This window comes from Balaenoptera ricei, chromosome 5 (genome assembly GCF_028023285.1).
Source record: "Balaenoptera ricei isolate mBalRic1 chromosome 5, mBalRic1.hap2, whole genome shotgun sequence".
NCBI classification, from domain to species: Eukaryota; Metazoa; Chordata; class Mammalia; order Artiodactyla; family Balaenopteridae; genus Balaenoptera; species Balaenoptera ricei.
Window position 1 is genome coordinate 112,198,769 of NC_082643.1, and position 24,846 is coordinate 112,223,614.

General features: G+C 36.3%; 1 protein-coding gene across 1 annotated transcript in view; it reads right to left on the reverse strand.

Moving 5' to 3' along the window:
* COL25A1 (collagen type XXV alpha 1 chain) overlaps positions 1–24,846 on the reverse strand; it is a 451,181-nt gene that overhangs the window by 29,749 nt on the left and 396,586 nt on the right. Inside the window, exons 18-22 of the mRNA XM_059924214.1 lie at positions 24,282–24,326; positions 10,698–10,760; positions 6,591–6,659; positions 4,144–4,188; positions 3,090–3,167 (exon numbers count right to left, since the gene is read on the reverse strand). Of these exons, the coding sequence (XP_059780197.1) occupies positions 3,090–3,167; positions 4,144–4,188; positions 6,591–6,659; positions 10,698–10,760; positions 24,282–24,326 (300 nt within the window). The remainder of the gene's footprint in view (positions 1–3,089; positions 3,168–4,143; positions 4,189–6,590; positions 6,660–10,697; positions 10,761–24,281; positions 24,327–24,846) is intronic.

A 24,846-nucleotide genomic window follows, 5' to 3' on the forward strand; every position in this document is an offset into this window, starting at 1 on the left:
TCCTCTCAATCTAATGGCTATTTAGTTTAATTTATTTATTAGGGACTCTTAATTCACTAGAGTACTATATTGGAAAAACAAATAGTTTTGAAGTGAAAAAAAAAACCTATAAGCTATTTACAAGCACAACACGTAGTTGCCTAAACAACCCCCTAAGAATAATAAATCTTTAGGTTGAGGTATAAACATGAACTAGTTGGCTGTGATGGATGTTGACTGGTTTACAGTCATATAGAACTCGAGGTGAAAAAAGGAACTGAGCACATCTATTCTTTCATATCAAGATGTAGGTGTTAGATTTTTAAAAAAAGTACAGTGCGTTTTGGCACATCAACAGAGAGTATTCAGGAGCTCCTAAAAAAATAACCCTAAGCATAATATTAGACTTTATGGACTCTTAGAAAAAAATCCATTCCAAATCATTCTCATTTTACAGATCAGATCAATGAAATATAGATACATTATGTGATTTCCCCGAAGTGACTCAGCTAGTTAGTAACAGAGGGGAAATCAAAGCAGATTTCAGTTTTAGACTGAGGGTAGCTTGCTTCATGCCAGGCTCTGTTCATGTAAAGGCTTTAAAACTCTTCCACAGTCTTTCCAGAAAATGGCCATGGCCAATAACATAGGAGCATATCTTGAAAGATAAGAGAGTGGATACCTCTTAAAGGCAGTAGTAAGAATTATGGTGCCATTGGAAGCAGTTTAAGGGAAATTTACAATATTGCTAATAAAGTTGAAAAATGTGACCCTATATTTTAGAAGTAAGAACACTGACAACATAGTAAGTAAAAAAACTTCCTGTTCTTTCTCTTTCTTTATACACGCAGTTATCAACTTGCGGGAAAAAGGGAACAATTTAGAAAACTGATTCTAGAATTTGACAATAGCCCAGAGGCTACTGCTTGAGTCTAGGCCACTTGCACTGAGGAACCCTAATGCAAGCTGTTGACTGAACACACTGCCCAAGTAATGTTTCTCTAAGCAGTAAGCATGTGTCTCTATGTGCTTTATCAGAAGAAAAAGAATAAAAAGAACAGAAAAATACAAAGCTGAAGATAGATTCTGTAAAAACTATTTAATAAATGCTTTACTATTTAAAAATGATAGTTGTGACAAAGGACCCATAGAAATGTAGATCTACCATAATTAGATAATGTTAGTGAAATCATATGGGTGGAAAAAAAAATCAAACAAGTACAAAATGGAAAATATTTAAAACTACTAATTTGGCTTTCAAGCAAAAACATGGATTGTGCATATGAATGAAGTATACTTACTAATTCAACCAATAAGTTTATTTAATATTTACATGCCTAGACCTGGGTCAGACACATTGGGGGAGACAAAATAAGTATAAGATGAGTTTCTTGTCAACAAGTAATTTACAATCTGGTAAGAGGCAAAACTAAAGTAAATTATGGAATTTGAGAATAATTAAATGTTAAACTACTGGGTCCTGACTGCTAATATTTAAAAGGATTCAGAGGAGAAATTCATCTGGGTGGCAGCAGTGAATTGTTGGATAGGATTTAGATGGATGAATGAAAGAAAAAGGATAAACCAGGAAAAAAGATGGTTATTTTTATAGATATGATAAATATGTTGTGGAGAAATAAAAAATTCTGTACAGGAAAGGCAGGGTTATAGGGACTTAAAAGTCAGATGGAGAAGTTTGGGCTTGATAGAGTAGGCAAGAGGGTCACTTAAGTTTCCAAACAGATTAGAGTCATCAAAATAGTGATAGTTTAGGAAAATTACCCTTGGAGTGATATATAGGAATGGATTAGAAGAGCAAGGAGGCACTAGGGGTAGAGGAATTGGTTAAGGGCTCGTTGCAGTGTTAGATCTGATATAAACAACACGTAGACCTAACTGGGAATGGAGAGAGTGGGGCAGCCTCAAGAGATACTTTGAAAAAGGAAACAGTAGCTTCTGGTGAGATATAAAGGACGAAGGACAAAGAATAGTTTTAAAATGACACTAAAGTTTCCATCTCAAGAAATTAGAAAACTTATGGTTTCATTGACAGAAACTGGTTAGTTAGGAAAGGGAATCATGTGGTAGGTGTGAAAGGTAACCAGTATAATTGTATGTATTGGTGGAAGTTGACAAGGCAGTGTTGCATCCGTAGTGGAAATATTCCTGGACAGCTAGAGGTATATGCAGATCAGACCTGGAGGTGAAAGATTTGGAAGGCATAATGTGAAAGAACACAAAGGGAGTGATTGTACCAAGAAAAGATCAGAGACTTGAGAATACCCAAAATTAGGGGGTGGACAGAGAAATTGGAAATACTAAAATGGAGTGGATCCATCGAAGAAGAAAACTGGAAGAAATGAGAGTAGAAGGTTGGAGAAACCAGAAAGAAAGAGTTTCAAAAGGAAGGTGGTTTAGTATAATGTCACATAAGAGTCAAGAGTGATGAGTACAATGGTTTTGACCTAGAGGTTATTGTTGACCTTTACAAGAGAAATTTCAACAAAATAATGGTACAAGCTACAACACAGGAGTCTAAGTATGAAGAGGATAAATAGGAAGCAAAGGTGATGGAGACAAGCCGCATAGTCTATGGCTTTTTATTAACGGAAGAAAAAGAATTGAACAGGAGCAGTAGCAAGAAATACCTATAAAAGACTTATTATGTGCTAGGCACTGTTCTAAGTGTATAAAATGTACTTAGTCATCTACTCACAACAACCCTAGCTCATGCACCACTTAGTAAGCAAGAGATTTGAACCCAGGCAGCTCAAACTCCAGAGCCACAGGGTTCTTAATGGCTTTGCTAGGTTCACGTATCAAGCAAGGAGACAAAGCTTGGCAAAACCAGTACAAGATTTAAGATAAGACTGACTAAAGCACACCTGAATGTAGAAGGGAAAGAGAAGGAAAGATTGAAAAATGCTAGGCAATAAAGAGGATAAACTGGGGCAGGGAGAAGAAGATGGGTTCAGGAGATCAGGGAGAAGGTGTGCTTTGAGCAGTGGAGCCCTCTGAGATCTGAGAGGGAGTGGAAGCTGATATTTACACACATTACAAGGGTCTCATCAGTGTCAGTGTCTGTGTCAGGGCAGGGAGCAGTCACTTGCCTGCAAGGCTTCGTGGAGGTTGCCGTTGTAGTCTATGATCTCGGTGGCTCCTTGATCTCCCTTTTGACCAGGTGGACCCTATGAAAAAATCAGCCAAGAGAACGTCATGGGGGTTGGGCTAGGATGAAGAAGGGACTGTGGCGAAAACAGAAATAGCAGCAAACAGCTCTCTCTGACCATCAATTCCCGACTAAGGCCCAAATGTACTTTAGAATAAATAATCATGTTCAAAGTTTGTCCTTATTTCAAAGGAAGCAAACTACTTCTAACTTCCTGTCTGTGGTAGGTTAAATATTAAATTGGATAAAAAAGAAATACAATTCAATCTCAAAAGCTGCTTCCTAAAAATTATAATGTGTAGGCTAATCTGATTTGACTTGCAAAATTTTGTTGGCTTTATCTACATTTATTAAAGCAACTCCTGATCTCTTTCTCCTCATCTACACCTCATAGATTGCTTCTTCATTTTTTAAGAAGATGGAACACTGTACTGTAGGAAATGCTTGGCTTTCCTAACAGGAATAGAATTCCATTAAAATGGAAGCAAATAGGGAACAAATACATATATATATTTTTGAACAGTACCTATAAGGAGGGAACAAATATTTTTAAGATGTCTATCCTACTCAGTAGCTCTGCCACTGAATTTCCATTAGCCATGTCCTAATTCCCTGCCTGTGCTTTAAAAAGGTTCTGAAAATATGCACTATTGCTTTATTTTTAATTGAGTTAATTGAAAAGTGGAAAGTTCTATTAGGTGGATGGCTATGGGCTTGCTATTGCTCATTTGGCAGAGGGGAAGTAGACAGAAAGAGTTCTTTAGACCTTCTCCTTATGGGCTTATCTTACTTGTTCCAGTCTACATACTCAGTGCTCCTGGTGACTGCAATGAAAAATAAGAAGAAAGGGGGGAGTAGCAGGAATAGTCACAGAAGTCTACCTCCGGTGCTGTTGTTGGGTATTATTAGTCCAAGTGCCTTGTGAAAAGCCACATAGACACACACTTCAAATCTAGGCTCACTGGAGGCCAAAAGAGTAGAGGAGACACACTCACCCTCGGTCCCAGGGCTCCAGAGTCCCCTTTGTCGCCACGGTCGCCCTTTCCCCAGTGAAAAGAGAAGAAAACTGAGTTAGTAGTGAGGCCAACAGTCCAGAAATATCTCAGATCTAAGGATGTATTTAATACCATACAGCAACACTTTTAATATGAACTTCTGAAGTGGAAAATAACAACTAGAAATACAATAACCACTGACATGGCAAATGCTTCTTTAAGATGCCCCCTGAAGTGAATTAAACTTCCCCCTTCAGATGACAGAGTATCTTGAAACAACAATACATATGGTAACTTGCTTCCTCGGGATCTTGAAAAGCAAAGCAAGTGGTTTCTATGACACCCAAAGTAAGATTTTACCTCTCAGATTGAGCCATGTTCTTGCCTGTATATGAAGAGATTGGGGGCAAGGGGGAAAAGAGCCAACCAATTAATTGGGTTGTCTGTTCTCTGAGAAGAAGTGTAGATAATAAGGACAAGGAAGGAAGAGAGATCAATGGATAGCTCATTCTAGGGAGATTAGGAGGGAAAGGTCACCAGATGGGCCTCCCTCTGATGACGAGGATCTAAGGAAAAGTTTTCTAGAGGTACAGGTCTCTTAGTCCTCAGAAAGTGCTGAAGCGGACAGCAGCTAGCTGGGCCAGGTTGGCGGGGCTGAAGGTCAAGATCTGGGCAAACACAGCTTTCTCTTTTTTTCAACGCAATATGAAAAGCCTCTAAACGTCCATTTATGGCGTGATGACTACTTCCCATCCCCACCAAGAGACACCAGGAATCATCTAAACCTCAAACTGCAAATGCATCACTGAGAACACTTGAAATTTTCAGAAGTCTAAACAGAAATTTTGGAGAAGAGATTTGAACGTGTGTAGATTTGAAGGTTCTTTAAAATAGCCTAAAATTTACAGGGCCCTTTTCCTAAATAGAATTCAAAGCATTTTTATATGTCTTTCTACATATTCTTATAAACTGGATAAGGACCAATGAAGATGAGCAGGAAAAGGGATTATAATTTTTCTATCCACATTATGCTAATAACATTGACCATAGTAATAAAATTTCACTATGAATGGGGAATTATTAATTCCTGCTGTTTTCCCCATTTTCCACATTATTAGCATGATTAATAACATGATTAATAACATGATTCTGCTAGTAGTATATAGATTATTGCAGGTACTATATAAAGAGCATGATAAAGGAGAGAATTTCAATTGGTGGTGAAATTTTAATGGAATGAAGGGAGTCAACTGACTTAAAAGCAAAGTATAATCTGAACATTTATCACAAAGATAGCCAGGAAATAAAAAATAAGATTATACTATATATAATTTAAGTAAAGTACTTAATTTTTTCCAAATAAGCTGTACATATGAAACAGGAAATACCATTTCTCATAAAGAAAGGTCTGAAGCACAGGAACACAAAAACAAACAAGATGAAACAAACCAACTGTTCTGAGATATCATCATAGGGATGAAATTACTGCAATCCCAGTGTGTGAAAGAGTTTAATCTAAAACATGATTCTCTGTGGAAGAGGCACATGTTACATGATGGCCTCATGTTACATTAAAATGGTTACCCGGTTACTGACCTTTGACCCCTTTGGGCCTCTAGTTCCTGATTCACCTTGTTTCCCCTATTATAGAAGAATATGAAGATGAAAAAGAGAAAATGACAGAGGGAGATAAGAACAGAAAAAAAAGAAATTAGCAGTGACTCAGAATAATAAAGAAAAATGGAAACACTTTATTTTAACTGCCTCAATATATGACTCTATATAACGTAGGCTGTTACAACACTGAACATAAGTATTATCACCGTATCATTAGTTCACTCCCTGGTCTCTCCACCAACCTTCATGCCATTATAATTCTGAAGACTGCCCACCCATCAGTAGATGGGAAGAGTTCTGTGACTAATTCTCATTAGTCTCAACAGTGTTTGCATAAATTTCCTTTTCATCAAAGAGTAAATCATTTCCTGTGTCTCTAGGTTGGGTTATTAAAATAAAGTGTTACCATACTAGTTTGCAGGAAGTTTAGAGGAATAGATTGAACAGTCAAATAAATCCTTAGCTCTCATATTTTCAAGGTGTTACACACCATCAAATTACCATAGAAACTAACACAGCACAGATCCACATTTTCCTCAGTAGGCTTTAATATACATCGAGTGGTAAGGTGTTAGTGTGACAGTACCTCCCGATTTATATTTGGATGTGTTATTAATTTGTAGACTGAACAGAACAGAGTAAACTGGAAAAGTTGAATTGTAAAACCCTTTCTAGAAAATAACGAATTGGTGTGAACTTCAATGAATCATTTGTGATTTTGGCTGTTTTAATACCCCCTTGAATAATTTTATTTTAGTTGCATGTTCTAGAGTAAGTGGCACACATTTCCAAACCAGAGAATGTTGTTTTCCAGTGTGAGAATAACTGACCTTTGGTCCAGGGGCTCCAGGCTCCCCTCGATCCCCTCTTCCAGGATGCCCTGCCTCCCCACGGTCGCCCTGTCACAAATCGCAAAACAGGTAAATGGCGCCCCCTATCACCCCCAGCTAGTCCCTGTAGGTTAATGAGTGAGTTGAATAAAATCAAAGAAAGCAGAAAGTTACTATTTATTTACCACATACTCAGCATTGTATTAACCTCAACATGGATTATCTCACTTAATAATCAAAATAATTATTCAATGTTTGCATTTTCATTCCCGTTTTATAGACAAGGAAATGGTTTGGTAAATGCCTGTCAGATACCTATGTTGGTAAATGGAAAGACTCTTTCTTTTTTTTTTTTTGGCCACGCCCTATGTGGGATCATAGTTCCCCGACCAGGGATCGAACCGGTGCTCCCTGCATTGGAAGCTCGGAGTCTTAACGACTGGACTGCTACGGAAGTCCCAGAAAGACCTTTAAAGGGAATTGATAAGGGCCATCATTAATACCTCACAACAGGCATGGACATAGTTTTCAGTCTGCAGCAACTTTTTAAGATCTTCCGAAGCATGGCAAAATGGCTAAGTGCCAAGTTTTGTAATTTGATATTCTGGGCTTTACTCCTGGCTCTGGAATACTTACCAGTTCTGTGTTTTGGGGAAAGTTAGTTAAGTTCTGAAAGCCTCAGTTTCCTCTGTAAAATGGAGAAAATTAGAGTACTGGTTTCATAACCTAGAAATGGAAAGTGCTTGGCATGGTACAAGATCCATAGGTGTTACAGCTTTTACTATATTTATAGCTCTGGGAAGGATGAGCATGGTCACTGCCCACAGGGAGCTAGTGCTCTAGTTAGATAAGATCCACATGAACAAAATAGTTAAGAGTTAAGGAGTAATGTAAGGCCATATGTGAGAGAAGAAGAAACTCCACAGGGTTTTCAATGGTCCAGATTGACTTCCTTTTGGTGAGACTTGGGTCATGTCCTGAAGGATGGGGTAGGGTGTATATTATAATTATCACTGTTTATAACTGTGCTATTGATGAGCGCAGGAACTGCACGCAACACTTGACATGCATTATCCTATCTAATCCTCAGGACAAATGAGAAAGGTGTTAGTATCCATAGTCTACAGATGAGGAAACTGAAGCTCAGAGAGGTTAAATAACTTGCCCAAAACCTGTAACGTGGGAGAGCTGTAATTTAGAACTGACTGTAGTCAATCTTCAATTTTTGCATAACTGTTTTTGTATGTAAATCTTTTGCACGTCTCTGGTCATATTCTTAGGATAAATTCCTACTAGGCAAATGGCTGTGTCAAAAAGTATAAACATTTTAAAAGCTAGCTAATCGCCCTTCAGGAAGACGGTGCTGTTTTACACTCCCTGAACACAGACTTGAGAGTGTTCAGCTTTCTGCACGATGGGTAGAATTTCAATAATCAAACAAGTTTTGATTTCTGGTGATGGTATGTTTATGGATGAGGGAGGCACCCTTCTCACTGAAGGACTGATTCGTCTTGGAAAGGAAAAGAAAAATAGGATTTGGATCTGTTATGGGTGATGTAGGGCTTTAAATTCTAAGATCTTTGTCTGTATCATGCCCACTGTGGGAAGCCTTTGTGGTTTTGCAGGGGAGGTGGGACAGATTAGGGCCAGGATAAAGAAGACTCAGTAGGTTTCTCAGCATGAACCAAAAGGGAGTGGGACAATGGAGAGGTTGGGAGAAAGACAAGGGACTTGATTGGATGCAGGAGATGGAAAAGGTGCTCCAGAAGAGATTTTCCAGGGATTAGAGACTGAAGCATTTTGCTGGTATATGGAATTTTTATTTAAATATGTATACACCATGTTTGGTGTTGCTCTTAATATTTTACAGAAGAATTCTAAAATGGTTACTATAATCTTATTTTAGAGAAAAACAAAAATTGTAGAAAATCATTTCTCTGTAGTATTTACCAGAGTAGTGGAGTCTATATATGTTTACCTAGAATCACTTATTATCATCATGCCCCTAATCAGTTGCTTATTACTCTCCCTCTGGAATTACATTATATATTTGTTTACTTTTTTCTTTTCTTCCATCCCTTTCTTACACATATTACAGTGTAAGCTTCAGTAGAGTAGAGACTGTTTTTATTGCATTTATTCCCCATTCTCAAATACTAGAAAAATGTCTGGTAAAAAATGTGTTGAATTAATGAATAAACAATATTATACAAAGTATTCTAAATTATTCATAATAAAGTCCTATTTCTTTAGACTGATACAGGTTTCTCTCAGGCGCTATACAGAGGCTGAGAATACAGCAGTACATGAAACAGATTTTTAGATGCAATTATATGTCTTTCTTCATTATGATCTCTCTTCACTGTGTTGGGGATAAAATATGAGGACTTAGTTTATTTTTAAAATCTGAATTTACTGGTACAAATCCAGACTGCCTACGCAACCGGTAAAAGACTAGTGTTCAGCTGAAAGAGATTTTTAAATAATCATGACTTTTCCATTATGATACCAATTTCATGTTAGATAGGTAATTCAGCTGAAAATTAACTTCAAAATATTGTTAAATAAATTTCTTATTCACATCCCTTCTTGTGGAAATACAAAACAGTTACAGTACAGCCTTTACTTTTATTGGGAGTTCAGAGTAGTATCTGTTATAAAAGTATCTGTTCTGTAAAATCAGGCTGGGTTCTTCATGAACAGTAATTAATGTTGATTTTATGGCTCTATATCTGGATTTTTTTGACTGTGGAATAGTTTAAAATAAGTGAAAAAAAGAAAATATATTTAGGGATGAACTCTACACTCCACAGTCTGTGTTTCTCCTATTTTCCCTTGTTCAGCAAACAAAATGCCACAAACATTTAGAGATCATGTTCATGCCTGGTCCTCTCCAGCACTGACCAGGTTTCCCGTTTCTTTGTGCTTATCCACAAAGCAGTCCTCTTTCTCTACCTGGTTGTGAGGCTGCAAGCCTGAATAAATACAAGAGTTCTGACATGAACACAGAATGCTCATTATTCTTTTGTTCTAGCTCTTTTTATTCCAGAAAGTGCATTTCTTGTATAAATCTGTTCAGGCTAAAACAGGCTTTCCTCATATTTTGTTAATAAGCTTGACAGCTCATTATGTGAAAAAGGAATTGCTGAGAAAACAGCAATTTTGCATAAATTCGACAGAGTTTTAGTCTCCCTTAGGCCACACATAGTTTCCATTTACTAGGATTAGAGTTATTTTCTCTTGACCAGCGGAAATGAGGACTCCTCTGTCAGAACAAACCATGAACATATTTCTTGAGCTCTTGGAAATCATCCTGGCTTATTTCTGGTGAATGCAATACACATTGAGGCAAAACTGCTATGGTTTAAAAATAAAAGAAAGTAGTTTGATCTAATTTTGCTCCTTCTTTGATTCATGAGTCTGTCATGAATAAAGTTCCATCCTCAGAGCTGTACCTTTTTATGTCTTACTGGGTAGATAAAAAGGGAACTATGGCTCTGACTGTATCCACAGCAACATAGTTTTTTATATGGCAGCATATAGATTTTGCTTTTAGGGCCCTCTCTCAGGTTGCCAAGTGGAAGATCACGAGATGGTTTTCATTACAGAATCTTTCTGCAGACGTTATTCAGGATGGATCCTTTTGGGATGAGACACTTAGGAATCTATATGACATCAGTACTTGCCTTTGAAATCTAGGGAGTGATGGGGGAATAGTAATAATGTTTGATTTATGCGTATGTCTTAAAATGCGTAACGAGGAGCAGGAGTTAATGAGTTCTACCTCTCCTCCTCAGAATTCCCTCACTTTTCCATATGGCCAGGAGACTAATAGCATCGTATCAATTTAGGTACAATTTGGGGGACAACTGGAACAATGAATGTATTCCACCATCCTGTTGTTTTGCCTAAGGCTTTCTGGAATTAACTTCCTATTATTATTATTCTATTTAACATGGTATTCCCATTAGAAGTGTTAGGAATAGGTGCTACGCTGCTTTAGTTCTCCATTAGGCAAAAATATCCGGTCACCTAAGTAACATAATGGACTAAAAATATATGACAAAAATTTTCAGAAAGAAAGGAAGGGAAAAACACTACGTTTACCTTTATTCCTGGTAACCCTGGTAAGCCTGGTTCTCCTTGAGGACCAATGAAACCTGGTTCTCCCTTTAAAAAAATGGGCATATGAGATTATTACATATTTGACAGTAAATATGTAAAGTTAAACTGATTTCCTTCTACTGGGATTTTACTCCTTTCATTGTATATAGCTTTCTTGCTGAGATCCAGCTACTAACTATAAAATTAATCAGAACTGGTTCTGATCAGTGACAGTACTTTGAGCAAGGCTTTCGAGGAGCTTGAGAAAGTAAAAGTGACAAAGAAACCAGACAAATGTCTTTACAATTTCCTTTCTCATCTGTTGTCCAATGCTTCTTATCATTTACCAAATCAAGATCCATTATGTTAGGGTGGATGTGGTAGGTAGCCTCTAAGATGGGCCTCAATGATCCCATCTCCTGGTATTCAATGCCTTTGCGTAACCCCTCTGCTTGAGTGTGTACTGGATTTACTGACTCATAGCTAATGAACAGAATATGGCAGAAGTAATGGGATATCACTTCTGAGACTAAGTTATAAAAAGACGGTGGCTTCCATCCTGGGGACTCTTCCTTGTTCTCTCTCACTTGAATCAACTTGCTTTCTGGAAAACCACCTGCCATGAGCAGCCCTATGGAGAGGTCCCCATGGTGAGGACCAACGTCTGCCAACAGCCACATGTGTGAACTTGGGAGCAGATGCTCCACCTCAGTAGAGTCTTCAGATGAGATCACAGCCCTGGCTGACAGCTTGACTGCATCCTCATGGGAGACACTGAGACAGAGGTACCCAGCTGAGCCATGCTCAAATTCTCGTTCCTCCAAAACTGTGAGAGGACTATTGTTTTAAGCCACTCCCATTTGGGGGGCTTGTATGGTAGGCAGCAATTGATAACTGATACAGTGGGTTTGGCTAGGGAAGAGATTCAGTAATGTTCAGATGGAAAGCAAAAAATCTCTTCTTGCCCAGCCTCAAAATCTCTTCTCTACCACCTGGAGGAAACCCAGTTGTGGTATAATAAAAAATATATATTTGGTCTTGTTCCTGGTTCCTAAAGCCTTTGGAATTTCCTGAGTAATAAGAGTAACAGGAGCATGTTTCGTTACTCTTAACGAGCCCCTTTCAAACATATCTGAGTTTATGCTAATGGGGTGACTATGGTGGGCCCCTAGATAGCTTCAGGGTCGGGGCTGTGATAAGAAGGTTGGAACTTTCAACCTTTCCCCTCCTCTCACCATCTCCAGAGAGGGAGATGGAGATTGAGTTTAAGCACCAATGACCAATGCTTTAATCAATCACGCCTACATAATGGAACTTTCATAAAACTTCCAAAGCAATGGGGACTAGAGAGCTTCTGAGCTGATGAACACATCCATGTGCTGGCAGGGTGGTGCCCCCCAACTCCACAGGGACAGAGGCTCCTGCCCTCAGGACACTTTTGACTTCACCCTTTGTACCTCTCCATTTGACTGCTCATTTTAATCTTTCATAACAAACTGTAATGGTAAGTATGGTATTCTCCTGAGTTCTGTGAGTCACTGTAGCAAATTATCAAACTTGAGTGGGAGTGGGAGAGGGTGGCTGTGAGTACCCTGGAATTTGTAGCCAAGCCAGACGTAAGTTCAGGTAAGGGGGAGGGGGTGAGGTGGGTGGTACTTGTAATTGGGGTCTGAAGTGAGGGCAGTCTTGTGGGACTGAACCCTTAAACCTACGGAATCTGATGCTAATCCTGAGTAGTTAGTGTCACAATAGGATTGAATTGTAGGACATGCAGTTGGTGTCACAGAATCAGAGTTGGAGAACTGGTGTTGGAAAAGACACCAGGTATTTGGCATCAGAAAACACCTGAGACCAGTGTTCACATATAAACTCTAAAGTTTTATTTTCTTCTTAACAACGTGAGCTCAAATGTAAAAGTCTAACTTCCTGAAATCTATAACAATGTTTTAAAGCAAAGAAAAACAAAACAAAAACATAATGGCTCTGTTCCCATGTTTTCTGGGATTTGTTTGTTTATTTGTTTCCCCCCATTGGATTATTTCTGGAGCAGTAGCTAATGTTGTTTGATATATTTGATTTTTTTCTAAGGTAGCTATATTTCAACATTTGTTTTTCAGAGCTGAGCAGGAAGATACAGAGGATGTTTGATAAGAAGTGTTAGAGTGTCATCAAATATTTCTGCAATAGTGATTTTTTAAAATATGCTGTATAAAACCTTGGTGTTGGGCAGGGAACAAAAGGATATCAGCACTGCAAAATGTGCTGAACAGCGATAAATAACTGAAATGGATTATCTCTAGCTCTTATGCTCATGGTACTGCTTTAAGAAAAAAAAAAAAGCATAGGGGAATGAATGCTTTAGGTTTATTGTTTGCGAAATTTCTATAACTCTGTTCTACCTGTCTCCATACCTTTACATATAACGGCGAGGAAAATCTGAACAAATAATTTTGGATCAATCTCTTAATCGTCTAAAATGAAAATCAACTATATTCAGAAAAATCAATGATGACCATTCTATTTCTTGTAAAAAAAGTTTAACTTGTTGTTTTAAACAAAATACATAAGAAATATACTTACTTACAAGTAAGACATTTCTCCCAATAAAATGATTTACACAAATATATAAATATTCCCTCTCCACCCTCAAGAAAAAAGCTGTATTAAAGTTCATGTGTATCATTAGTAACAACTTACTGTCATGAAAATATAATGCAAGTTAATAGGTGGAAAGTTTACAGGTAGACAAGACTCTTGCAAATCTTCAAGTAGAAATAAAATGATTTCACTGTTAGCAAAGCAAATAGAAGTACCGTTAAAGCATACTAATAAAAGAGAAGAAAAAAGAGTAAATGTTGCAAAAATGTATTTCTTATTTAGGTCAGTGTTTAGTTTATAAAAAGTTGAAGCATGCAGTTTCAAAAGTCACCAAAAAATAAATAAGGCTTTGTGATCTCAGTGACCAAAGCGTTTTTTCTTCCTTTTTAAGAACATAATATATTTAAGTTCTCCTGAGTTAAATGGATAGCAATTTCCTTTACACAGAATGTTCAGGGTGAAAATTTTTATTTCAAGATATAAAATTAGCAATGCATTGGACACTCAACAATTTTAGCATTATTAATACTGGCTTATTTTAAAGGCTTTGAGTATGATTAGTGGTACTTTATCATGCCACTCTAAGAAAGCATCTACCATCTCGATACATTCGTTTCTTATTTCAATTTATTCAAGGGGAACAACAGCATACTTAACTTTAGGATCACAGCTTCATGTTTATTTAATGCCAGAGCTCTCAATTACTTTAGAGACATTGTCTCCATCCTGTCTATATCTTGGCAGGATTGGGAGGAAATAATCATTGGTCTCTTTTCCGTCTCAGGCTTGAAAGACAATTATTGAAATAAGGCATAAATATGTCTACTCATGGTCTTGAGCTGGTTGGACTGATTTTTACCTTCCTAGACTTATACCAGAGGTTCTCAGAGTGCCTTTTCACTTACCCTTATTAGTGTACAGAGTAGGAAAGATTGATTCATTGATATGGTTTCAGATTTCATGTTGCACCTAACCTTTAAGTTGAAACTACTACTTGTAGAGTTTGGGGTTGTATCAAAAAAAGAGTAACACAATTTCATGGAAAGGCTATTAAAATAATCTTCCCTTGTCCAATTACATATCTGTATGAGGCTGGTTCTTCTTCATATGCTTCAACCAAGACAACAAATTGCAACAGACTGAATGCAGAAGCAGATATGAGAATCCAGCTGCCTTCTATTAAGCCAGACATCGAAGAGATTCGGAAAAAAAGAAAAAGAAGACAACAATGTCATTCTTCCTGCTAATTTTTTGTTTGTTTTGTAAAATTCAGTTGTGTTTCATAAAAATGTTATTTAGTTAACATATAATGGGTTGTTTAAATTTCTATTTTAATATCTAATACAGACATATCAATAGGTATAACCTACATAAATAAAAAATCCTTCAATCCTGATTTTTAAGTGTGTAAAAGGGTTTTGAGGTTAAATCTTTGAGAACTGTTGGTACAAAGGTACAGAATTGAGTTAAAGCCTGGCTTTGCAAGCTGTGATCCTGAGGTGCCAAATAATTAAAGATTCTGGTGTCATTAAGGGATGACTTAGTCAAGACTTATTGGATAATTCAAGCAAAGTGCTTAGCACCACCTCTAGAACAAAGTAAGTAAACTATAAATGTTATTGTTGTTCTTATCTTACAGGCTCAAAAATGCTAGCTATCATTATTATTATTAGTGGTAGTGGTATTATAACACCTCTGCAGCTAATTACAGAGATATACATGTATATCAAAAAAAGAGTAACACAATTTCATGGTGTATATACCATGTATACACATATATATGTATACACATATACATGGTGACTTCTTGATTCTTTGCGACCTGTCTGGGGTTATACTCAATACCTCTTCAACTCCTTTCAAGAAGTAACCCTAAATTTTCTCATGTGAATATATCATCATTTTATGAGACAATATCCATCTGCCAGAGCATTTAGGATTGCAAAACGAAAAGCGTGTAAGGTAGAGAAATGACAGGTTTACTAAGAGTGAGTTTCTTCCTGTAAGAAAGGGAAAGGAGAAAATGGTCATACCTATTAAATTTCCCTAAATAAATGAAATCCTTAAAAAAAAAATCTTGCTTCTTTGGCAAGGATTGATGTAGAGTTTAAAGGTCCTAGAATTTCCTAAAATGTCTAGGAGAAAAGTTATGACAGCCTACGGTTCTACAAACACTTTAATGTGATCAAAAGAATAAGCAAGTGGTTAATCCACTTTAGTCACAGTTCTAGTTAACCAGGATAGAGGAAAGAGACTGAGTCAAAGGAAGGTAGGGGAAAGCAGCTGAAATATGATTCAAACACAAAACACTTTTGCAAGATCATTTTATGAAGTAAATCAAACCACGCAAAAATGAGGTTACCTAATTTTTCAGGACAATACACAGGAGAAGTAACTATTTTTATTGGACTGTATGATGCTTCTCAGAGCCGTTTTTACATATCTAGTCTCATATAATCAATGGGAAATAGGAGATTGCTAAATTGGAAGTTATTCACACGTATTTTCTGAATAGACAAGGTGGGGGAGAGATGCAATAGAGGAAATTGGAACTATAATGGAACTAAGCTCTTATAATACTTTTAATTAAGGAACAATTAAATGTAGAGTTTTTTTCTTTTTCTTATTTACAAGGCAATTACCCGAATTAGAAAACCCAATTATAATTTGAGTGAGCCATTGTTGGAATAACATGGGAACATAAGGCAGGGATCCTTTGAAAAGGGCAGATGCTGGCTGTCATAATTAGGGAAACATGGATTTATACAGGTAAACAGCAAGTAAAATAGCTCTACCAATAAAGTGAAAACACTAAAATATGACCTTTTCTGAAACAATATTAATCTTTTCAGTATGATGTGTTAGTGCTTTTTTAAAAAATGACAATCAAAAAATGGCTAAGAAAAATGAAGGAAAGGCAGAGGCATTAAACATTGGTTTGTCGTGAATACCAAGGCACCAATCAATAGCATAAGAATAAGTTAAGAGCACTAATTACTTCACAGCCACTTTAATCTGTTTTTCTCATATATGTATATATATATATCTCATTTCATATATATATGTATTCTAAATTTTCCTTCACCTCTCTACCTATTCACTCACTATCTCAAGTGAGATAGTATTTTAGGTTTTTACTTTTCTTATCATTGAGAATAAGATTACAAAGTTAACTGGGATTCCATTCATACTGGAGCTGTTGATCCTGTGTGGAAGGAAAGCAAAAGAGTGAAAGCAACCAACTAGCAGGGAGAAAGATGGAGCAAGCCAAGAGAAGAGGAAGAATGGAGAGGGACAAGCATCTTAAAATGTCCTGTTCCTCTACCATGACCAGAGCAATTAAACCCAGCATAATCAGCTATTTTTGTTGTTTTGTCTTCACCGGTCCTGGCAATGTCCAACTAGATGTACCCTTATGACAAACGGGAAAATATAAACAATGCAATATCTAACTCTTAAAATAAACACAGAGCTGTGATTTAACCAAAGCCTGGAAAAAAAAAATACAACACTGTTTATCAGAACCCTTAAAACAATCCAACGTTTTAATCACTAAAACACAAGTAATGGCTGGCACCAAATTCTGCTACCCAAAACACATGCCTACCAGTGATCAGACGGTTGTCAGAGAAACAGAAATCTCAGCTCTGTTCATGCTACTGCAATATGGCATGGATGCAGCTTCAAATTTCAAAATGAAAATAAAAATTTGGTTTAACTTTCTGGTCTTATCTTAAATATTACATCTGATTTCTTCCTGAGTTGTTTCATGAGTTTTGTCCTTTGTTTCTTCTCAACATTAATTAATGAGCTCACCACCAATGAGTTAAAAAACTAGGTCTCAGTACCAAGACAGTAACGTATCTTCCTGTGTTGAGCTGGTAGAAAAGATGAATAATGAAGTATCTGTGGTTCTGGCAACTAAACTGGGATTCACGTTGGGAAGAATAAATGCTATTAATTCAGGATAAAGCACAGTTAGGTAGGTCTAGTAATAAACTGCTGGGAGTAGCAGCAAACAGACCTATCTGAAAATCTGACACAGGTGGCTAATTTGAATGAAAGCTTTAAACATCCAGGGCACATAAAGATGCAGAAACAAATCTACAAAGAATAGCTATAGCTGAAATCAAACGTGTACTTATACATGACCAATTTAGGAAGGCCTAATGGTCTCACACTGATCTTTCCAACTATAGTTAACCCTTTCAGCAGCCACAACTTTGATCTTGTAGTATAAAGCTCAATGAAAATAAGTCATAGTAACTAATATGGGCTATATTTGAAAAATTATCCTGTTTTTTGTACCAAACAAAAAGTTCCCTTGTTGATTAGAGTGTCAGTATTAGAGTTTATCCCTCTCTCTTTCTCTGTTTTCTTTCATAAATTGGCAATATGTACACAGAGAAATGAAGTAAACTACAAGAAGATTTAGCTATGGGAATTTGGGATCTATTCACTCTGAAGGATAAAAGGAAGATGCTGCAAAGGTAAGAATTTTGACTGAAGCCACTTTTGCTCAACTCATTTGCTATTACTTGTAAAAAATTTAAACAGCCTGTTGAGATAGTTTAAATTCTGTGTATTCTGGCCAAAAACCCTGAAAAACAAAACAAAAACCCTCCAAATAACTCAAACAATTACCATCTTCACCAACCAAGAAGGCAACAAAACCTGGCCTTCTATATTATAAAAACACAAGGTAAAACTAGAAAGTTCTTTAAAAAAATGATCTTTCTGAAATCTAACAATGGCCGTTAAGTCATTAAGTCTTGGAATTCCATAATAAAATCTGGACTGATTTTTCTTCAAACTCACATTTAATACACGGCAAGAAAGTATTTTAGATGATGTTACTTTATCTTTTAAATGGCTATTGGGACAGTTCACTTAATACTCTGTTGTCAAATCTACATAAAGGATGTCTTTCATATAGGTGAGAAGAGTCATCAAATATGTAGATGGAATTACTAGTCAAGGTAAGAATGAAGAGACAGCTTCATTCATACAGAAATGGCTCACGAGGTGTTTCCCTATAAACTTCCAGAACCTACCATCTGTTAAATGGAATAGTGAACAGAAAGTCCTAACTGATTATCTCTTGTCCACAGAAAAATCTCTGGTTTTTCATTTAATACCATTTGTTTTATTTTTATAAGTCATTATCAATTAAAGGAGTAGAAGATATTATTTTTTTAACCTGTCTAAAAAACCTCTAATATACTAGTTTAAACCAAGTCATGCTTTCCATGATATTTATTACCCCGAGCAGATCCAATTTTCATTGCCCAAAAAATAGTACAACAGGGCTTGAAAAATATGTGCTGACTTGCCTGGGTGCTAAAAGCTTCACCAATAATTTTGATTAATGTGTCTTGACACTGAATGCATTAACCATACAATATTCTTCTTGCTTAAGGGCTAATTAGAATTCAAGTCAGCATGATACCTACTTTTGAGGATTACAGCAAGAACATTTGTTGTAATAAGAACCTTCAGGCAGCCAGTTTTGGTAATGATTGATTTGTAAAATTATTGAGGGGGAAAAAAAGAATGAGAAAGTAGAGTCTGCCCCCCAAACACTTATTTCCCTGAAGGATCACATTTGAGCATAAATTAAAACATCTTTGTGGCTATGACGAAAATGAACTACAATAGTAAGTTTATTTAAAATCCAGAAAACATAAGTTTCTGATTTTTTTTTTTTAACAGGATTACATCACGAAAGCACAATTGGTGTATTTAGTCGAGGTTTCGTTATGGCTGCTAAAAAATCTCTGATTTCTGGTTGTAGGAGTTTCCTAATTGGACTCTTAAACTATTCAACTGCTCAGACGCACTTTGTGCAAGCAGGAAATAATTATAAGTAACAATAACACAATGCTATCCTTTTAACCAGTATTCTTTTTCTTTTTTCTTTTACAAATTCATTTCACGTCCTATGTTACTTCCAAAATCTTTCTTCTGTTATTTTAAAAATGTGATTTGATGTTTCTAAGGAAGGAACCTCATCTTCAGTGTATTTAGAAGATAAGTTTCTATAGATTACTGAACACTACACTTAATCCTCAGAATGACAAAATAATGTTTCTGCCACCTGTAAAAGTTAGTGCTTATATGATCTAGTGTCAAGGATGATTTTATATAACGAAGTGTAAAGAGTTAGTTACTGTCTCCTGATCTTCAAGTTCTTGATCTGAATGTCAAATTTTCATTAATGTGGAAGCCAGAACAAAAATATCAAGCTTTTAGGGAAAATACCGTAAAAATTTCTTTGCCACCTAAATGATTTGTTTTTCTGATTTGATGTCATTTTTACTGTATTATGTCTCCCTATTGTATTCGTTTTAATATATCAGGTACATTTTTCCCAATTTACTTTCTAAATATGATGAGATACACTGGTAGTCAACGCTGAAAGGAGAAAAACAAGAATTGAAAATTCATATTTGTAAAAAATGTCTTGGGCTGGGCAACACTATGAATGGGGCCTAAAGATTTCCATTATTACATGTCAAGTTTTCCTTTTGCTTTTCCTGTGAACAGTGTTGGGAAGGAGAACTAAGACAGTATCATGTCTTATGCCCAGAACACTGTGTTTCCTCATCCTTTATCCCTGGAATACATTGGGTTATAGGAAAAGGGGAATAGTGTGATGTCATGTTTCAAGAGAAAATAGGTTATCTTACTGCTCTTAAAGGTAACATTCAACCATCACTGCAAAGGAGTTTTCAGAATTTAAATCTATGAACCTGCAGGGTGTAAATGGCTTTATGATCTCTAGGTTGAAATGACTCATAGGAGGAAAGACTCTATAGAACAGGTGCACAAACAATGTTTCCAATATTCTGAGCTGCTCCAAGAGAAAGAAATAACAATAGCTAAAATTTATATAGCATTTACTATATGTTTGGCAATATTTTAGGAGCTGCACGTATATTAATTCATTTAATCCTCACAACAACCCTCTGAGTTATGTATAATAATAATTCCCATTTTATAAGGAAACCCAGCACAGAGAGATTATGTAACTACCCAGCATCATGATATAGCTTCATAAACTGGTAAGGGGTAGAACCCGGATCTACACACTGGTGGTCTGGTTCTAAAGACAAGGTTCTTGATCACTGCTCTTCATGACTTAATTACTAGGGTAATGTAACCATGAAAGGGGTAAGCAATTTTTCAAAATGTATGGAAAGAAAAAAATGTTTAAAACTAGGAACTTTGAATCTTACCCTTTTATGTGATATTGGAAAAGCTAGTCACAATAAAGTTTTACCCATGAAAAATATATTTAAAGGCTTGTTTATCAAAATAATTTTCTGAGCTCAATTCTTATTCCAGAAGCCTATTTAAAGGCTTGTTTATGAAAATAATTTTCTGAGCTCAATTCTTATTCCAGAAGACCAACGTTTGCATGGCACATTGTGCAATGTACAACGTACAATAATTTAATCTTCCCAGCTGAACATCTTAACACTATATGAACCATGAATGCATGAAATAGGAATTCCAAATGTCTTCCACATGGTAAGAGCACTTTCCAATACTTGTTCAGGAAGCTTAAGAGTAGTTTGAAATTAAGTGATGCCTGTTCTTAGTGACTTTTATGTATGCCGAAGGTATTAGTACTTTTCTCTAAGTGGGACCCTGAGGTGATAGATAGATGAGTCCGCTGTCTGTATTTAGGCACTTTGCTCATTTCCTGAGAGCAGTGTGGAAGGCATGTGGATGCTCATTAAGTTTCCAACCGTTCCCCGAGAGTAACAGGTGGCAAATCAAAGCTTCCCTGGTATGTCATGGCTGGTTTCCTCAACATCTTGGAAATAACGGATGGCATTTGCACGCTCTCTGTAGTACCAGCAGATAAGGAGATGAATAGCAAGGAAGTATTTCCAAAGCATAAACAAACACACAGGTCTAGGAAAGTTATGACTAATGCTCTTGCTACCACACATTCTAAATCCATAGATGGTGGTTTCATCTTTTAAATATTATTACTCATTCAAACTATGAAATCAAGGTTAACTGTCCTGTGGTTAACTACCTAACAGAAGCAAAGTATATTAAAGGAATAAAGAATATCCCAAGTTAATGAAGCTATATCATAAATTTATAAACTTTTAACTGTACATTTAAAAATATCCAATAACTACTAATGACTATGATGTGCTTTTAAATTGCCTCCTTTACAAAATTACTCAATTACACTGAGCACCTACTACATTATAGGGCAAGCATATCACTTACATTCTGGACTAGAGAGAGAAGACAGAGCTTATTAATCCAAAAATAGAATCTGTGATTTAAACTGAATACTGGATAGTTACCCAACAGCACTTGATAATTACATAGAAAAGTATCTCTAGTTAATGATAGAAAGATTTTTGTCAGTTGATAGCTTCTTCTCACCATAGTCACTAGTCAGGTTAGAAAAACAAAGGAAAATATCAGCTATAAGATCTTGACAAAATTTGTCTGGCAACATCCCATGACCCTAGAAATAAAAACATTTACTGGAGGTGGCAAATCACCAACATCTTTCCCAATTTGAAAAAGTTCAAAACCTTCAAACTGGTCCACCGATGACTAGGGAAATGAGCTGGGATATTTTTCACAGTGGAGGACATAAATCAAAGGTAATGAGAACAAACAGTAGTAACTGTAATTGTTTTGTTTGTTTGTTTTGGAGGGAAAAACCCCAATACCTTCCCCCTTATATACTCTCTCTCAACAAGAAAGCTCACCCTCAGGAGAAGGGACAACTGGATTTCTACACAGCACTGAGATTCCTGCCTCAGGACCTGGTGCTGGCAGCACAGCCCAGCTAACCTACAAGCAAGCGCTGCAGGAAACCCTGCCCCAGTCCTTCCAAAATGCCCCTCCTTTTAAATGCCTCCCCCCTTACTTATAATGTTACCGGGTTCTTTAAAGTAGTGCTGAATTTAATGTTCTTACATTTGTTTTAAAAAGCTGTGATTTTCCAAATATCAGTAAAAAGCTTTTTTTAAATGTGTGGGATTACTAAGGAACTGCCATAAATTAACTCTGCAGTATGAAATCACATATAATTTATTAAGTTATTTTTGCTAAATATCAAATGATAAGGAAATGACTTTGACTCTTTAGTAAACTGTTCTCATGGAGTGTACTTTTCAGTGAAGAAGCCAAAGACTAAAAATATATTAAAAGGACATATCTGGACATCTGTGAGACTAATCTGGAAACATCAAACAAAAAGCAGAACCAAAATTTCTGAGTGCCAACATGGAATTCATAGCTTTCATGGCTGTTAATTATAACAAATATACTCATAAAATATTATATATGATACCATATGATGTCTGGGAACTCAGTAATTTAATATATTTATTCTAAAATCATATTATTCATGTAACACATTTCAAACACAATCTTCATAAAGCAGCATATACAACCCTCTTACTGAAACTAGGAATATTAATTTTAGAATCATCTAATGTACTCTAGAGATTAATTCAAAATTCTATAAGATGAGAACAATGTAAAGAAAAATCTACTTGCATTATGCTATTTTATCAAACAGTTCTAGAATTAAAAGAAAAAACTTAAAAATAAGAAGCTGATTTTAAGGGAGCACTACAGCTAAGACACTAGAACTTTTAAGCCTTTTCAGTTGCCATGTAAAAAATTTTAAACAACTAAAAAAAATGTTTCTTAATATTTTTAGACAATTAAAAAACATGTAAAACAATGTTTTCAAGCTAAGCTTTAAGCAGTTATTTCAAAAGACATACAAATTTTATGGGAATAGTATGTAGGTCAATAAAGCTTAGTAATATGATTTGTACTTTGCAGTGAGAATTATTAACAGGAAGTAGAAGCACAAAACACTTTGGAAGGACTTCTCTGGTGGTGCAGTGGTTGGAAATCCACCTGCCAATGCAGGGGACACGGGTTCGAGCCCTGGTCTGGGAAGATCCCACATGCCGCAGAGCAACTGCGCCCGTGCACCACAACTGCTGAGCCTGAGCTCTAGAGCCCGCAAGCCACAACTACTGAGCCCATGTGCCACAACTACTGAAGCCTGCGTGCCTAGAGCCTGTGCTCCACAACAAGAGAAGCCACTGCAGTGAGAAGCCTGAGCACCGCAACGAAGAGTAGCCTCCGCTCTCCACAACTAGAGAAAGCCCGCACACAGCAACTAAGATGCAACACAGTCACAAGTAAATAAATAAATAAATAAATAAATAAAACTTTGGAAAGATTATTCTAATGGGTGAATCACAACAACAGCTGCCTGGATATTAGATTTAAGGGGATGTTAAGACTTTAATTCTGGTCAAAATCTGATAGGCTCTTAAGAGTAAAATTTAAATGTGAAGGGAGACATTGTAGACTTTAAAGAATTCCTATGACTTCAAATGAAATGACTTTTACATTTATTTAAGGGGCATAGTAGGTTATATAGTGGAATATACAGTCCAGATAGCCATGGCAAACTTTAGAAATACCCGTGCTTCATTTTTTTTTTTTATGAAGTATAGTTGATTTACAATGTTGTGTTAGTTTCAGGTGTACAGCAAAGTGATTCAGTTTCATATATATATATTTATGTATATATTATACATATACATGTATATATATATTCTTTTCCAGATTCTTTTCCATTATAGCTTATTACAGGATATTGAGTATAGTCCCCTGTGCTATACAGTAGGACCTTGTTGATTATCTATTTTATATGTAGTAGTGTGTATCTGTTAGTCCCAAACTCCTAATCTATCCTTTCCCCCGCTTTCCCCTTTGGTAACCTTAAGTTTGTTTTCTATGCCTGTAAGTCTATTTCTGTTACCTGTGCTTCATTTTTAATTAAAAAATTTAATTGGTTGAAATGGCTGGTGAGTATTTAAGGAACAGCACTATATTTTTAGCTTTCATTTTTTCATTTTTGTGACTCTCACAATTACATTTCTGTGAAGCCAAGACTGTCAGTGCAGTATTTACCTTTATCCCCGGAAGTCCAGGAAGCCCAGGAAGCCCTGGTTCACCCTACATAGGAAAATCACACAGCATTATAGAACAGTATTCACTCAGGCACAGTATCTGAGAAAAACATGGCAAATGCTCCCAGCTGAATTCTTGCTGTATGTATATATATGTCTAATATATATACTGTCTAGTTTCAAGATATTTGGTGAGATTATACAGTTCAGTCAACTCTTGATTCAGGGATTGGTTGACCATTTTGCAGATTTTCCAGGATTTTCCCTGTTGCTGTCAGTTCACTGCTCATTGTCATCACTACCAGAAGGTGAGAAAGAGAAATAAAAGGAGAAGGAATTCCTGTGTTTTATTACTCCCTGGTCAATGATTTGTTGAGGAGGCTGAATCTATTTGCTGAAATGAGGATTACGTGCATTTGAATAATGCATCCTATTCTAGGGCTCTCTTACCTCAGATAATCAAGAGTTGGCTGTATGAACAGATGGTCATATCAAAACAATATACATTAAAAGTCTCATTCACTTAAAAGTACAACAAGATTTCTTTTCCATTCCTGAATGATGAG